An 18204-nucleotide genomic window follows, 5' to 3' on the forward strand; every position below is an offset into this window, starting at 1 on the left:
AACTAAACTGAGGAAGTGCACAATTTGGCTTGAAAACAATAAAAAGACTACACAAATCCACCACACATGGAAAACCATACCAGAGATGGATAAAGCACTTCAACCTATACTGGGTCTAGATCCCTCTGGTCTTCTGTCAATGGACACATCATCAATATTGATCTATAGCCTTTAGAATCTTTACGAGAAAGAAGCCTTTCTCTCTCACCTGCCTGAAAGAGATGATATCTCAGAGATACCCTACCCCAAGACAATCAGGAAGTATGTACAGTACTATGCCATCTCACCCAAGAGACATGGAGAAGTGTACATGAGGACATTAGCCCACAATACTCCTCTCAGTCATCTCTCTCTCTCTCTCCACACAGTGGTAAAGTAGAGTGCTAATGCAACAGATAGCAGGAGGGATTTGTTTCATATTTCAGGAGGTTAGGACAAGTGTCAGACTCTGCTAAGAGCTAAGCTGTGAGGTGGTCCCCTGCTGTCCACAGCCCTGAGGCCGACTGTTTGGCTTGGCATAGAAAGCTAGTGTGCGACCCAAATGGAACTCTAGGTGGCCCGGGTCAAAAATAGTGCACTATATATAGGGAATAGGATGCCATTTGGGATGCAACCCTACAGTGCGTTTTTCTCTCTGGCCCTGCATTCAGACTGTCTAAGCGAAGGCTGAAGGCTCAGTGCCTGCTAATCTATGATCGTAATACAAATTCCAACCAAAACACACAGAATGCTGTTCATGAGAGGGTAAATCTTGAGCTAAATCTGAAGCTCATCAGATGAGTAAATCAGAAGCTGTTCACGACATGGGTTGGATTAACCTTTGATTAATTCTCAAATATCCTTATGACGAGTCAGTATGGGATTCAGGCTACCTCCTCCACCCAAGTCTCTCCCACAGCCACACAAGTCCAGTAAACATGGCTACCTCCACCCTGGTTAGTGGCACAGATCACTGAGAAACACAAAGCGGACATCAATCAATCTTTGTTTCCCCCAACTCAAAACGGACCATTCAGATCGGCCCATTCCAACCCGGTAAGTTCACACTTTCCCATACCGTTTTTCTCCAATTGCCTCCTGTTTGGGCGGTTCGTAGCCTAATGGTTAAGGGCGTTGGGCCAGTAACCAAATGGTCACTGGTTTGAACCCAGAGCCCACTTGGGGAAAAATCTGCCAATGTGCCCTCGAGAAAGGCACTTAACCCTAATTGCTCCTGTAAGTCGCTCTGGATAAGAGTATCTGCTGAATGGCTAAAATGTTCATGTAAAAATGTTAAGGCCCTCGTTTCTCAGAAGGCCTTAGGCATGGTCATTCTCAGCTGAACAACTGAACTGTGGGTTATTAAATGACCGACTGGCCAGGCTGCCATATCCTGCTTTATCAAAGTGAGGAAGTGCATTGAGCCGGGTGGAGCCCAGTAGCCTATATTCAACATTCTCCCCCAGTCCAAACATCACCACTCTACTGAACCACCAACTCCCAACTGTAGGTAGGGAGGCCTGCTCGCCTCCCTACCTCTGAGGAAGCACAGTTCCCGCTCAGCCCAGTCAAAACTGTTCGCTGCTCTGGCACCCCAATGGTGGAACAAGCTCCCTCACGACGCCAGGACAGCGGAGTCAATCACCACCTTCCGGAGACACCTGAAACCCCACCTCTTCAAGGAATACCTGGGATAGGATAAAGTAATCCTTCTAACCCCCCCCTTAAAAGATTTAGATGCACTATTGTAAAGTGGTTGTTCCACTGGATATTATAAGGTGAATGCACCAATTTGTAAGTCGCTCTGGATAAGAGCGTCTGCTAAATGACTTAAATGTCAAATGTAAATGTAGATGGACCATACCACTGAGCCTAGGCCCTAACAGGGGTTGGGATTTGAGGCCACAGGCTTAAATATTTCCCACCATTTCAAGCTCCTACTGACAGTCTTTAAGCCTTTCCCTGCTGAATTCTCTGCTGTATCGAGATGTTGTTACATCGTAGACCTAGTGGCCTACTGTAGCCTATGTGTCCTCTCTCTGAGTAGCCCACTATCTCTGTTTGTTCCAGTTCATTGAGCACAGATCTCTGAGGCTGTTGAATTAAGATAATGTCTGACCTGTATAGCAAAGTGCTGGTGATCCCATTTCCCCTCAGGAGGAGAACAGGTAGAACAACGCTATTTTAAACACCATTAGTACGCCAACTAAAGACCAAAGAGCTCTAATGACAGACATTAACACCCACAGCCACGAGCCCTGGTGACTCAAACAAACCTGGGCCCTATTTATGACAAAGCCTAGGCCTAGCTAACCAGAACCACATTCAAAACCAATCAAACATATCTGCTGAAAAGTGTAGCCTAAACTAAGCAGCCAGTGTACTGTAATAACAGTATAATAACAGATATATTTCCATCTGATGGCTTGCTGATAGGTCAACATCTCTCATAGGTCAACTGGCCAAGGAACATCTGATAACTACTGAGTCCAGTCTAAGCACAACATAAGATATTTCCACACTATGACGTTGGTTGGATTTCATGTCACAATGCAACCTCATACTGAACATAAACAGACCAGCCCTGCAAACTACCACACTCATATTAGTTTAGCTCCTCCAACACAAATCTAAGATTAAATCACCAGCAGTAGAATGAAGCATTGTCTCCTGGATCCTGGACTTCGTGACAGGCTGCCCCCAGGTGGTAAGGGTAGGTAACAACACATCCGCCACGATGATCCTCAACACAGGGGCCCCTCAGGGGTACGTGCTCAGTCCCCTCCTGTACTCCCTGTTCACTCATGACTGCACGGCCAGTCACGACTCCAACACCATCATTAAGTTTGCCGATGACAACAGTGGTAGGCCTGATCACCGACAACGACGAGACAGCCTATAGGGAGGAGGTCAGAGACCTGGCCGTGTGGTGCCAGGACAACAACCTCTCCCTCAACGTGATCAAGACAAAGGAGATGATTGTGGACTACAGGAAAAAGAGGACCCAGCACGCCCCCATTCTCAGTGACGTGGCTGCAGTGGAGCAGGTTGAGAGCTTCAAGTTCCTTGGTGTCCACATCACCAACAAACTAACATAGTCCAAGCACACCAAGACAGTCGTGAAGAGGGCACAACAAAACCTATTCCCCCTCAGGAGACTGAAAAGATTTGGCATGGGTCTTCAGATCCTCAAAAGGTACTACAGCTGTACCATCGAGAGCATCTTGACTGGTTGCATCACTGCCTGGTATGGCAACTGCTCGGCCTCCCACTACAAGGCACTACACAGGTTAGTGTGTACGGCCCAGTACATCACTGGGGCCAAGCTTCCTGCCATCCAGGACCTCTATACCAGGCGGTGTCAGAGGAAGGTCCTAAAAATTGTCAAAGACTCCAGCCACCCTAGTCATAGACTGTTCTCTCTGCTACTGCAAGGCAAGCGGTACCGGAGCGCCAAGTCTAGGTCCAAGAGTCTTGTAAACAGCTTCTACCCTCAAGCCGTAAGACTCCTGAACAGCTAATCAAATGGCTACCCAGACTATTTGCATTACCCACCCCCTCCTCAACACCGCTGCTACTCTCTGTTGTTATCATCTATGCATAGTCACTTTAATAACTCTATGTACATGTACACTACCGTTCAAAAGTTTGGGGTCACTTAGAAATGTCCTTGTTTTTGACAGAAAAGCACATTTTTGGTCCATTAAAATAACATCAAATTGATCAGAAATACAGTGTAGACATTGTTAATGTTGTAAATGACTATTGTAGCTGGAAACGGCAGATGTTTTTATGGAATATCTACATAGGCCCATTATCAGCAGCCATCACTCCCGTGTTCCAATGGCACGTTGTGTTAGCTAATCCAAGTTTATTATTTTAAAAGGCTAATTGATCATTAGAAAACCCTTTTGCAATTACGTTAGCACAGCTGAAAACTGTTGTTCTGATTAAAGAAGCAATAAAACTGGCCTTCTTTTGACTAGTTGAGTATCTGGAGCATCAGCATTTGTGGGTTCGATTACAGGCTCAAAATGGCCAGAAACAAAGAACTTTCTTCTGAAACTCGTCAGTCAAATCAAACTGTATTTGTCACATGCGCCGAATACAACAAGTGTAGACTTTACCGTGAAATGCTTACTTACAAGCCCTTAAACAACAGTGCAGTTCAAGAAGAAGAAATGATTTACCAAGTAGACAAAAATAAAAAGTAATAATAAAAAGTAACACAATAGAATAACAATAACGCGGCTATATACAGGGGGCACCGGTACCGTGTCAGTGTGCGGGGGTACAGGCTAGTTGAGGTAATCTGTACATGTAGGTGGGGGCCAAGTGACTATGCATAGGTAACAAACAAACAGCGAGTAGCAGTAGTGTACAAAAGGGAGGGGGGGGGGGGGGGGAGGGGGGGGAATGAAGGCTATTCCATTCGAGAAATTGCCAAGAAACTGAAGATCTCGTACAACGCTCTGTACTACTCCCTTCACAGAACAGAGCAAACTGGCTCTAACCAGAATAGTTAGAGGAGTGGGAGGCCCCGGTGCACAACTGAGCAAGAGGACAAGTACATTAGAGTGTCTAGTTTGAGAAACAGATGCCTCACAGGTCCTCAACTGACAGCTTCATTAAATAGTACCCGCAAAACACGAGTCTCAACGTCAACAGTGAAGACGCGACTTCAGGATGCTGGCCTTCTAGGCAGAGTTGCAAAGAAAAAGCCACATCTCAGACTGGCCAATTAAAAGAAAAGATTAAGATGGGCAAAAGAACACAGACACTGGACAGAGGAACTCTGCCTAGAAGGCCAGCATCACGGAGTCGCCTCTTCACTGTTGACGTTGAGACTCGTGTTTTGCAGGTACTATTAATGAAGCTGCCAGTTGAGGACTTGTGAGGTGTCTGTTTCTCAAACTAGACACTAATGTACTTGTCCTCTTGCTCAGTTGTGCACCGGGGCCTCCCACTCCTCTTTCTATTCTGGTCTGGTTGAGCTAGTTTGCGTTGTTCTGTGAAGTGAATAGTACACAACGTTGTACGAGATCTTCAGTTTCTTGGCAATTTCTCACATGGAATAGCCTTCATTTCTCAGAACAAGAATAGACTGACGAGTTTCAGAAGAAAGTTATTTGTTTCTGGCCATTTTTGAGCCTGTAATCGAACCCACAAATGCTGATTCTCCAGATACTCAACTAGTCTAAAGAAGGCCAGTTTTATTGCTTCTTTAATCAGCACGACAGTTTTCAGCTTAGCTAACATAATTGCAAAAGGGTTTTCTAATGATCAATTAGCCTTTTAAAATGATAAACTTGGATTAGCTAACACAACGTGCCATTGGAACACAGGAGTGATGGTTGCTGATAACGAGCCTCTATACGCCTATGAGGATATTCCGTTAAAAAGATATCTGCCGTTTCCAGCAACAATAGTCATTTACAACATTAACACTGTATTTCTGATCAATTTGATGTTAATTTTAAAGGACAACAAATGTGCTTTTCTTTCAAAAACAAGGAAATTTCTAAGTGACCCCAAACTTTTGAAAGGTAGTGTACATATTACCTCAACTAACCGATGCCCCCGCACATTGACTCTGTACCGGTACCCCCCTGTATATAGTCTCACAATTGTTATTTTACTACTGCTCTTTAAGTACTTGTTACTTTTATTTCTTATCCGTATTTTTTTTTAACTGCATTGTTGGTTAGGTGCTCGTAAGTAAGCATTTCACTGTAAGGTCTACACCTGTTGTATTCGGCGCATGTAACTAATACAATTTAATTTGATCAAATCACCAGCAGTAGAATGAAACATTGTCTCCTGACTCTTAAGATCAAAACATTCTTCCCTAGCACAGCTGGAATGTCAGAGCTCAGGTAGATTCCGCATCCCATGTCCTTGAGCAGAACATTCCAAACTCCTGCCATTCCTGTCATCCTGAAGGTAAACATGCCTTGACACACCTGTTTCGAGTTGCCTTCTGGAATCCTGCCTACCTGCCTGGAGGCAGAGGGTGAGATGCCATGGAGCAGAGGTGGGTCTCTGCCTCAGCCCAAACAGCTCTCTCTAGTTACAGTATAAGCCAAGTATAATCACCTATACCCCTCAAACTCAACTCTGGACCTCAAAGCCAGTTCCACTGCATTTTTTTCCCATTGTTCCCCTCTAATCAGGAACTGATTTAGACCTGGGACACCAGGTGTGTGCAATAATGATCAGGTAGAACAGAAAACCAGTAGGCTCCGGACCTCGTGGGGTCAGAGTTGAGTACCCCAGACCTATACAATCAACACACACGTCAAGGGTGGGGCAGAAGGAAAGAGGCCATATACTGTATGATCCAATGAAGCCAATCACACTAACTTATCAACTGACATGAGACTTATCATCAACGTACCAACAGACAGGACAGGAGAGACTTATCATCAACGTACCAACAGACAGGACAGGAGAGACTTATCATCAACGTACCAACAGACAGGACAGGAGAGACTTATCATCAACGTACCAACAGACAGGACAGGAGAGACTTATCATCAACGTACCAACAGACAGGACAGGAGAGACTTATCATCAACGTACCAACAGACAGAACAGGAGAGACTTATCATCAACGTACCAACAGACAGGACAGGAGAACGGGAGAGATTTATCATCAAAGTACCAACAGACAGGACAGGAGAGACTTATCATCAACGTACCAACAGACAGGACAGGAGAACGGGAGAGACTTATCATCAACGTACCAACAGACAGGACAGGAGAGACTTATCATCAACGTACCAACAGACAGGACAGGAGAGACTTATCATCAACGTACCAACAGACAGGACAGGAGAGACTTATCATCAACGTACCAACAGACAGGACAGGAGAGACTTATCATCAACGTACCAACAGACAGAACAGGAGAGACTTATCATCAACGTACCAACAGACAGGACAGGAGAGACTTATCATCAACGTACCAACAGACAGGACAGGAGAGACTTATCATCAACGTACCAACAGACAGAACAGGAGAGACTTATCATCAACGTACCAACAGACAGGACAGGAGAACGGGAGAGACTTATCATCAACGTACCAACAGACAGGACAGGAGAGACTTATCATCAACGTACCAACAGACAGAACAGGAGAGACTTATCATCAACGTACCAACAGACAGGACAGGAGAACGGGAGAGACTTATCATCAACGTACCAACAGACAGAACAGGAGAGACTTATCATCAACGTACCAACAGACAGGACAGGAGAGACTTATCATCAACGTACCAACAGACAGGACAGGAGAGACTTATCATCAACGTACCAACAGACAGAACAGGAGAACGGGAGAGACTTATCATCAACGTACCAACAGACAGGACAGGAGAGACTTATCATCAACGTACCAACAGACAGGACAGGAGAACGGGAGAGACTTATCATCAACGTACCAACAGACAGGACAGGAGAGACTTATCATCAACGTACCAACAGACAGAACAGGAGAGACTTATCATCAACGTACCAACAGACAGGACAGGAGAACGGGAGAGACTTATCATCAACGTACCAACAGACAGGACAGGAGAGACTTATCATCAACGTACCAACAGACAGAACAGGAGAGACTTATCATCAACGTACCAACAGACAGGACAGGAGAACGGGAGAGACTTATCATCAACGTACCAACAGACAGAACAGGAGAGACTTATCATCAACGTACCAACAGACAGGACAGGAGAGACTTATCATCAACGTACCAACAGACAGGACAGGAGAGACTTATCATCAACGTACCAACAGACAGAACAGGAGAACGGGAGAGACTTATCATCAACGTACCAACAGACAGGACAGGAGAGACTTATCATCAACGTACCAACAGACAGGACAGGAGAACGGGAGAGACTTATCATCAACGTACCAACAGACAGAACGGGAGAGACTTATCATCAACGTACCAACAGACAGGACAGGAGAGACTTATCATCAACGTACCAACAGACAGGACAGGAGAGACTTATCATCAACGTACCAACAGACAGAACAGGAGAACGGGAGAGACTTATCATCAACGTACCAACAGACAGGACAGGAGAGACTTATCATCAACGTACCAACAGACAGAACAGGAGAGACTTATCATCAACGTACCAACAGACAGAACAGGAGAGACTTATCATCAACGTACCAACAGACAGAACAGGAGAACGAGAGAGACTTATCATCAACGTACCAACAGACAGGACAGGAGAGACTTATCATCAACGTACCAACAGACAGGACAGGAGAACGGGAGAGACTTATCATCAACGTACCAACAGACAGGACAGGAGAGACTTATCATCAACGTACCAACAGACAGGACAGGAGAGACTTATCATCAACGTACCAACAGACAGGACAGGAGAGACTTATCATCAACGTACCAACAGACAGGACAGGAGAGACTTATCATCAACGTACCAACAGACAGAACAGGAGAACGGGAGAGACTTATCATCAACGTACCAACAGACAGAACAGGAGAACAGGAGAGACTTATCATCAACGTACCAACAGACAGGACAGGAGAGACTTATCATCAACGTACCAACAGACAGGACAGGAGAGACTTATCATCAACGTACCAACAGACAGAACAGGAGAACGAGAGAGACTTATCATCAACGTACCAACAGACAGGACAGGAGAGACTTATCATCAACGTACCAACAGACAGAACAGGAGAGACTTATCATCAACGTACCAACAGACAGGACAGGAGAGACTTATCATCAACGTACCAACAGACAGAACAGGAGAGACTTATCATCAACGTACCAACAGACAGGACAGGAGAACGGGAGAGACTTATCATCAACGTACCAAAAGACAGGACAGGAGAGACTTATCATCAACGTACCAACAGACAGGACAGGAGAGACTTATCATCAACGTACCAACAGACAGAACAGGAGAAAGATACGTTAAAAGCTATTATGTTTATGACGCATGTTATTGTCCTTACCGTATAGGCGGCAATCCTGCAAATGCATAGGGTGAGCTGCATGCACTCAGACATTGTCCACAGCTAAAGACGCACTTTCCTCAACAACCAACGAGTCACTGACAGCAACAGACAGAGGACAGTCAGAGAGAAAGACCAAACAGAGACCGACAGAGCAGCAGGAGGAAAGGGAGAGGACTCTAGTCAGAGTTATGATCCAACGAAGCCAATCAGCAGCTCTCAGAAACTTCATCTGGGAAATAGAGGCTAGAGAGAGAATATAGGAGAGACAGGACATCTGTTCACACTAATTTAGATCAAACGACAGTTACGACACTGGTGGTGCAGCAGAGTAAGCAAGGGCCAGTATCGCTGCTAGGCTGTCTGATCTACAAAGGGTTGGACTACCGGATCACAGACAATTGCTCCATTTCCCTGTCAGACATCTATGTCTAGTTTGAAGATCAAAAAGGTCCTCATAATACAGTCAACATGCGAAAACGTCAAACGTCCTTCCAAACCCTGATTCCATTGAGCTGCAGTAAGCTGGTAAAGTCTAAGGCCCTGAAGAAGAGATTATTAGAAGCAGATCTGAAAGGTAGGCTAATTCTGTTTACTGTCTGTTCTCTCAAGCTCTGTCTCACACCATTATCCTCAAAACCTTTCCATACAAATGTGAACCAATGGGCTAGCCTTTCACTCGTCTTGGGAATTTACAAACTGGTTTCCACATCTCGCACCAATACAATATCTTAGCTGCTAGCCAATCTGGCAACAAAAGGGAGGCTTATAGGCTGGCTATTTTCCATGATGCTTTGAGTGAATTTAAAAAAGGATGAGTCCAAGCTTAATTAGTATTAGAAGGATATCTAACTCAGACTGACTTATGAAAAAGAGGGTACACCACACCATTTCAATGTGGATAATATTTGTTGAGACCTTGGGCAACGTGACGAAATGAGTGATAAAATATGGTCACATTTCATTTGCACTTTTAAACCTACCCTTTAGAAAGACTTCGATAGCAACAGTGAATCTATTTCGTTTTTAAATGGAGATCTCGCAACAATCATTCTCACGATAGCACATTTGAAAGTGACAATATGATAGCTAAATCGGGCTTGGTTAAACCCTGGATGGGAGACCAAAGGGTAGCTGTATATAGATAAATCTCCAGTAGGTGCTGCCCAGATATAACGTTGAAGATCTGACATTGTTTTAAAAAGGTACAAATTTAACATAGACAATTCTTGTATAAAATCGGTTGAAATTTGGTTACCATGATGACATAATCCTGTAGTAAAATGTTACCCTCAAAACAGTTTTACTACGTTGATTAATTTTTTCAAATCCATTGTATTTTCCACATAGATCCCACGTCACAATATGTTGAACGATTATATTGAGACGTCGTCGATTCAACCAGTTTGTGCCCAGTGGCAAGAGAGGACAGATGCAGGAGACTACAGACGCACTAGTCAAAGAAGTTACTTATTTTCCTAATGAGTGAGAGGAAAGAAAGAGTGGAATCTTTGAGACTCTAGAACAGAACTGTTTACACCTGTGGTTCTTAATTCCATCCATAGAAAGAGCTGAAATTAAGACTAGATCCAAAATGACCTCACTTCTCAAACAGGATGTAGTATATCCAAGAGTAGGCAGATTTCGTAAACAGACAATGTAGCCTACTGTACACAGATGTCTTCCCAAGAGCCTTTGGCAACAAATGAAAACACTGCCATTGAAATGATAATGAAGGTGTGACTGATTCCCCACATGATACCAGACCCATATTTAGATAGCCTGCATAAATGTAATCTAAATAAGCTATATGGCTGTGATCTCTATGTGTTTGGCCTATCTCTGATCATTTTCAAGATCTGTGTTACAAAACTAGGCCTGCGTGAAATGAGGCTATGACGTCAACTGTGTGTGGATATTTTGTCCTATTGCCCTGCTCCGTCATTCAGTCACTGTGGACACTAGAATCTGTTCAGGAGTCAAACGTCACCATCTGACCAGCTGCGTCTGCAACCTAAACGGCACACTATTCCCTATTTAGTGCACTACTTTTGACCAGGGCCCATAGTAGTGCACCATATAGGGAATAGGGTGTTATTTGGGACTCAACAAGGGCAGAGTTAGTTGTCTATCCTTGCCAGGACAAAATCGCACTTCTACTGAACGATACTACCGGTTTGTCACGTAACGAGAAAAATGAAGGGGATCGATAATATCATGATGATTTCTTCCACCGGAGAATAAAAAGCACACTGTGTTTTAAGAGCACAGCTGTAATCAACAGCCTCTTTCATGGAGGTGATCTGTTCCTTCAGCGAGGTGAGGTCAGATTATAACAATGCAGAACATTCTCAAAGGCCTTTTTTTGAATAGCACACACTGTGTCAGGTCAAACCCAGAACTGAATCCGTGTCCCTAATACAACAATTGAAAGGAGTGGAGTGAGGATGTGCAAAGAAAGAAGTTGTAAAATGTGAATAAAATAAACACAAAATCAGCACGCACCGTGTCGTCCACCTCCGATAGCGGAGGAAGCCCAGCTCTCTGAAAAAACACAACTGCCAGTTAAACAAAACATTGGTCTCTCGTCTCCGTGCCAACTGTTAGGGACAGCGGGTCCACCGATTCCATCTAAGCTAAAAATCTCCTGTGGATCCGTTTTTACCCCATTAAAACAGCTGTGATGCACTGCAGTGCTCCAATAAAGTGTTTCCTCTACACAGTCTATGGAAAATTGACTGGAGAATGAGTGGCTAATCTTTAATTTAACTACAGTATTTACTGCCTCTGGTCAAGTAGTCTAGTGGGGTTCAGTTCCTCTCCATGAAGACTCAGAGTAATATCACTAGCCTGATCCCAGATCTGTTTGTGTTGTCTTGCCAACTCCTGTGGTCATTGTTTAGCGTGACACAAACAGATCTGGGAACAGCCTTGTATAGGCCTAATACCACATCACCGCATTGTCCGTTACAGTAATAAGTTCCAATGGCCCTGCAAGTTACAGAAGGTCATTTCCATGTAAAAGGACCCATGAGCACCAACATGTGAAGTTCATAGGAGCATATCAAATGTGGTATCAAATGAAAGCTCAGAGTCTATATTTTTGGGAACCATTTTCCATAAAAAAAACATGGAATAAGCAAAGGGTTTGATTTCTGGTGTCACAGGTGGCTCAGTTGGTAGAGCATGGTGTTTGCAACACCAGGGTTGTGGGTTTGATTCCCACGGGGGACCAGTACGGAAGAAGAAAAAAAAACAATGTATGAAATGTATGCATTCACTACTGTAAGTCGCTCTGGATAAGAGCGTCTGCTAAATGACTAAAATGGTAAAATGGTGGAAAAGGGATCTTAAAAAAACATCTTAAAAAGGAATTAGAAATACATCAAAACAATAATGTAATAAAGGCCCCTGCCAACTAATATCAACATTTAGATTTTGTTTTGCAGAAATTATTAGCCTTCGGTAAGTTTTTACAAAATATTCTGTACAAGTGTCTTGTCATTCTGCATCCAAAAACCCACATATCTAAGATATTTTCTCAATTCGCTCCATCAGGATTATGAAAGATCACAGAAGTAGAAGGAAAGGAAGACCGTCCAATAAGTGATTAAAACGTGCTGTGAAAAAAACTCTGTAACACAATGACTGCAAATGATTTGGCCACAACGAGAAATTATAATATCAATAATAATCATAAAATAAAAACATTTAAAGGTGATTTTTATTTTACAATAATCTCAAAGTGTATAAAATATAGAAAAATAGTTTAAAAAACAAAATGTGTGTGTGTATATATACACACACACACACACACACACACACAGACAGACAGACAGACAGACAGACAGACAGACAGACAGACAGACAGACAGACAGACAGACAGACAGACAGACAGACAGACAGACAGACAGACAGACAGACAGACAGACAGACAGACAGACAGACAGATCTATCTATCTAACCATGTATCTAACCATGTATCTAACCATGTATCTAACCATGTATCTAACCATGTAATGAAAGCAACAATCAAAGTCTAGTGGGAAAGGTAGCCCAGCCGAGAGAGATGGGTCTTAATTAAGGCCTTCTTTAAAAATCTCCAACCGTCTGAACAGCCCTGAGATTATCTGGAAGGGAGTTCTAATGGCGTGGTGCGTAGGAGGAAGAGGCACGGTCGTCCCCCATTGTTCCAAGCCTTCTCCTGGGGGCATGGAGCAGTAAAACACAGTACAGTAGAGCAAAGTAAAGTAGAGTTCAGTGCAGTACAGTACAGTACAGAGTACAATGGAGTATAGTTCAGTAAAGTACAGTGGAGCACACATGAATCGAGTACAGTATGATATAATGGCCTATATTCTACTGAACTACACTCTACTTGTATCTACTGTGCTGAAATATACTCCATTGTACTGAACTCATACTTTACTCTACTGAACTCTACTGTACTGTGTTTTACTGTGCTGTACTGTGAAACATAGACGTCTATGATTGGTAAAGATTTGGTCCGGTCTGGACCAACCATATTTGGTCTTGTTTGGGGTGGAGATCATTGGAATAATAGCCAGTGTGTAGAATTATACCCAAACATTCAAAAGGAGGATATTACAACTTTCTACCTGTTTGTACCTATTGAAAATACATCCCCATTAAGAGAATGCACTCATAATGATGCATTTCTGTATAGAGGCGGTAAAGAGGTCAATCCAACAAAAAAAAAAAAATGATGGAATTTCCATGGAAACGCGTGGGGGAAAGGGCCGTGGGGAATGATACCAAGTCTCCTCACTGCCCCCATCAAAATGTGCCTACATTTAGGTTATTGTTTATATGTGTATTTTATACTATGTTGAGGTAAAAATCTGAGTATGATGTTTGTATGGATGTCAACCCCAATACATGTTGAAGTCATCGTTACCAATCAACTGCATTATTGTTAATAAAAACTACTTTGGCTACCACTACCAATTTCTGTATGCTAGCTATGCTACCAGTTTATACAATCGGGAGTTAGCATTTAGCAGTCGCTTCTTCTAAAACTGAAAAAGGGAGAACTTCTACATGTTATGCAGTGAAAACAGACTAAAGTAACTACATTGTGGGCCTGTTACAATAGATAAAATGATGACGGATTGGATGAATATCCATGTTGTTAGATCAGGTTTGTTGAATGTGCAAAAATCTGGTCAATGGAAAGCATGCATTCAATTGGCTCCTTTACCACATCTATAGTGCAGAAGATCAAGGACCTACGATGTTATTCCGTTACCGTCATTCTGATACTGGAAGTTGATCCACTTCACTTGCTGTACTTAAATAACCAAAAGAGCCTAGATATTTAAGAGTTTTTGGAAAATGTGGTCACATAAACAACTGCGGGAGTTTTTACTGTCATTCTGTTACAAAATTTTGCATCTGCACTGCTCCTCAAGTAAATGTGTTTTAGTACAAATATTCAGTTGCAATTGTTAAAAGTAGACTTCAGCATATAGGTGTATGGTTTGTTAAACTTTGCAATCAATGGCTTGGCATGTATTGTGAGTCTGTCACCGTGGAATTGCCCCGAATCAAATGACAAAGGAGAACACCCAAGATACCTCTATTTTTGGAGTTGTTACCTAAACAATCCCTTTTTAAGTCAAAACACAGGCTTGTTTACAACAGTCCACGTATGCCTGGAGAGGGTCTGGTTCAAGGAGAAGACTTCATCACAAATAGTCGTTAGAGAAGGTCGGCTCTCTGACTACAGGACTTTTTCCTTGGCGACCAAGAGAGCTAGTGGTGGGATATGCAGAGACATGCAAGTCTAGGTCTAGTGGTGCAATGTAGCCTAGTGGTTAACAGCAGTGGTGGGAAAAGTACTCAATTGTCATACTTGAGTAAAAGTCAAGGTAACTTAATAGAAAATTACTTCAGTAAAAGTGAAAGTCACTAAGTAAAATACTTATTGAGTAAAAGTTAACAAATATTTGGTTTTAAATATACTTAAGCATCAAAAGTAAATGGAATGGGGCCTCCTGAATGGCGCAGCGGTTTAAGGCACTGCATCGCACTGCTAACTACATTACTACAGATCCTGGTTCGATACCGGGCTGTGTCGCAGCCAGCCGCAACTGGGAGACCCATGAGGCGACGCACAATTGGCCCAGCGTCGTCCGGGTTAGGGAGGGTTTAGCCGTCCGGGATGTCCTTGTTCCATTGCACACTAGTGACTCCTGTGGTGGGGCGGGCGCATGCGCGCGGACACGGTCGCCGGGTGTACGGTGTTTCTTCCGACACATTGGTGCTGGCGTCTGGGTTAAGCAGGCATTGTGTCAAGAAGCAATGCGGCTTGGTTGGGTTGTGCTTCAGAGGATGCACGGCTCTCGACCTTCGCCTCTCCCGATTCCGTACGGAAGTTGCAGCGATGAGACAATACTGTAACTACCAATTGGATGTTGAAATTGGGAAGAAAAAGGGGGTAAAAAAAAAAGTTAATGGAATTGCTAAAATGTACTTAAGTATCAAAAGTACAAACCATTTCAAACTCCTTAAATTAAGCTTTTTTTGACAGATAGCCAGGGGCACACTCAAAAACTCAGATGTAATTTACAAACAAAGAATTTGTGTTTTGTGAGACCGCCAGATCAGAGGCAGTAGGGATGACCAGGGATGTTATCTTGACAAGTGTGTGAATTGGACTATTTTCCAGTGAAAATGTAACAAGTACTTTTTATTTAACTAGGCAAGTTGGTTAAGAATAAATTCTTATTTACAATGACGGCCTAGAAACAGTGCCTTGTTCAGGGGCAGAATAACAGATTTTTACCTTGTCAGCTCAGGGATTCGATCTAGCAACCTTTCAGTTACTGGCCCAACGCTCTAACCACTAGGCTACCTGCCGCCCAAAATGTAACGAGTACTTTTTGGTGTCAGGGAAAATGTATGGAGTACATTATTTTCTTTAGGAATGTAGTGAAGTAAAAGTGAAAGTTGGCAAAAATAGAAATGTAAAGTACAGATACCCCAAAATACGACTTAAGTAGCACTTTACACCACTGGTTAAGAGCGTTGGGCCAGTAACCAAAAGGTCGCTGGTTTGAATCTTCAAACCGACTAGGTGAAAAATATATGCCGTTGAGCAAGGCACAAAACATTTATTTATGTTTTGTCACATACACCAGATAGGTACAGTGAAATGTGTTGTTTTACAGGGTCAGCCATAGTAGTACAGTACTCCTGGAGCAAATTAGGGTTAAGTGCCTTGCTCAAGGGCACATCAACAGATGTTTCACCTTGTCTGCTAGGGTATTCGAACCAGCGACCTTTCGATTACTGGCTCCATGTTCCTTTATGTCGCTCTGGATAAGAGCGTCTGCTAAATGACTAAAATGTAAAGTGTAAATGTAGGTACAATACTGCAGGTTCATCATCTTTCTCCTTCCTCCCTTGGTTTGCAGCCTACATGTTGAGCTATTTTAAGCCGCCTTCCTTCCTTTCTTGAGGAAATGCTCCATCCTAAGAAAATGTCTTATCGGTTCTTCCCATTGGAGAAAACGCTTTACAGTTCAAGGGACAACATATTAATGAATACATGATTCTGCAGACAGTCACAACGACAGGTCAAAAGCCCTACGTGTATAGATGGGCTAAAGGCTAGCCCCTGAACACAGCAAAACAAGCCTGGTATAGAGTACACCCCCCACCCTGTTACAGATAGCCACTATCTTGTCATGTCCAACATACCCCATGCTGACCCCTGAAACGTCATCAGACCTCTAAATGACATTACCACACCCCTGTGTGTCACAACCTTTTGCTATTTTTCAGGGACCATCTCCTACAGATGTGATAGATTTGGAAGGCAGATGTTGACATGTGAACACAAACCCATGAGAAAAACAACAGCGTGCCTGCATGCGCGCGCGCGCGCGCACACACACACACACACACACACACACACACACACACACACACACACACACACAGAAAGAGATATGATTAAGCCCCCAAAATGTGTCAAAATATTAGAATGAGGAAAGTCAAGCTTTAAACAGCTGGCCTACTGGTGACTCCTCCCCAGATAATAATCTCAGTCTGACAGCATTACCCGACTGTATGACAACACTACTGTGGCTCAAAACTGAATCACAAAACCAAATAGAAGGGAGGTCCAATATTGTTTGGCCCAGCTGCAATGGTTGCAATTTTGTTGGTTATCCTAATGGCCAAGGAACGAGTGTTCCACCAAGCAGACCGGATAGATTGACCCTTGTACTGGGTTCTCCAAAGCTAGACTGAGCCTCCAAATCCCTCAGTGCTCAATTATTTATTTATTTTTGTTTGTTTTTTGAAAGGGGAGGGGGAATTAGCCTATGCCAAATCGAAAATAAAGCCACAGACATAGCCTGTGGCTATCATATGACAGTATGACAATCAAAGAAAAATACCATACCAGAAAATCCATGAAATACTTTAGTAGCTTGACGTGCTCTCCCAAAACAGAAATTGGTTGGTGGTTGGCGTATTCCAGGTAAACCACTATTTTCTCCTAAACTAGCTAGGCTAAATGTACACTCGGAATTCTATGCACGGCCTTCTTTTCAAATGGTTTTGTTTAGGTCCCTAGCAAGAATCCGAGTGTGGACTGTAGGATACACACAATGTTGCAGGAAATATGGAAAGCGTTTTCATGCGAAGCGTAATGAAAGATATTCGAGCGAAACTGCGATAATCGGCTAGTCTTAATTTGGTTAGATCCGGTCATAGGATTCCTATATGATTATATTACAAACGTTTGAAATTATATACATCAAAGTAACAATGATTTGATGCTATACTATCGAGTAACTTCTGAGTGGTTGAAATCCAAACCTCAACTACCGTGTCGAAACTTGGTAATATCCCGGAAGCGTACACAAGTTAGTTATCTTGGATTCTATGACATCCCCCCCGGCTTGTCACTGGACGTCACGTGACTTTGTACAGTAGACGCTTCGTTTACTTTACTGATGTTACCTTTCTGCAGGGCTATCCCATCCGCTACACTATTTAAATCTAGCAAGGTTATTCTTAGAAAAAGATGACAATTAAACGTAGCCTCAAAGTGAGAAAATGTAATCCCTTCTCTAATAATGTGCGTGTAGGGACCCCTAGTGGTTAATGCGCAACGATACACCAGAGCACTGCGCAAACAAACTATTTTATGATTAGGGATACATGTAGCCTAATTTAAAAAA

At 43.1% G+C, this 18204-nt stretch overlaps 1 protein-coding gene across 1 annotated transcript in view; it reads right to left on the reverse strand.

Annotated features, from left to right (window-relative positions):
* arl15b (ARF like GTPase 15b) overlaps positions 1 to 17858 on the reverse strand; it is a 71271-nt gene extending 53413 nt beyond the window's left edge. Inside the window, exon 1 of the mRNA XM_014138705.3 lies at positions 17421 to 17858. Within this exon, the coding sequence (XP_013994180.1) occupies positions 17421 to 17432 (12 nt within the window). The 5' untranslated portion in view covers positions 17433 to 17858. The remainder of the gene's footprint in view (positions 1 to 17420) is intronic.
* Positions 17859 to 18204: the final 346 nt, after the last annotated feature.

This window comes from Salmo salar, chromosome 13 (assembly GCF_965601325.2).
Source record: "Salmo salar chromosome 13, fSalSal1, whole genome shotgun sequence".
Classification (NCBI taxonomy): domain Eukaryota; kingdom Metazoa; phylum Chordata; class Actinopteri; order Salmoniformes; family Salmonidae; genus Salmo; species Salmo salar.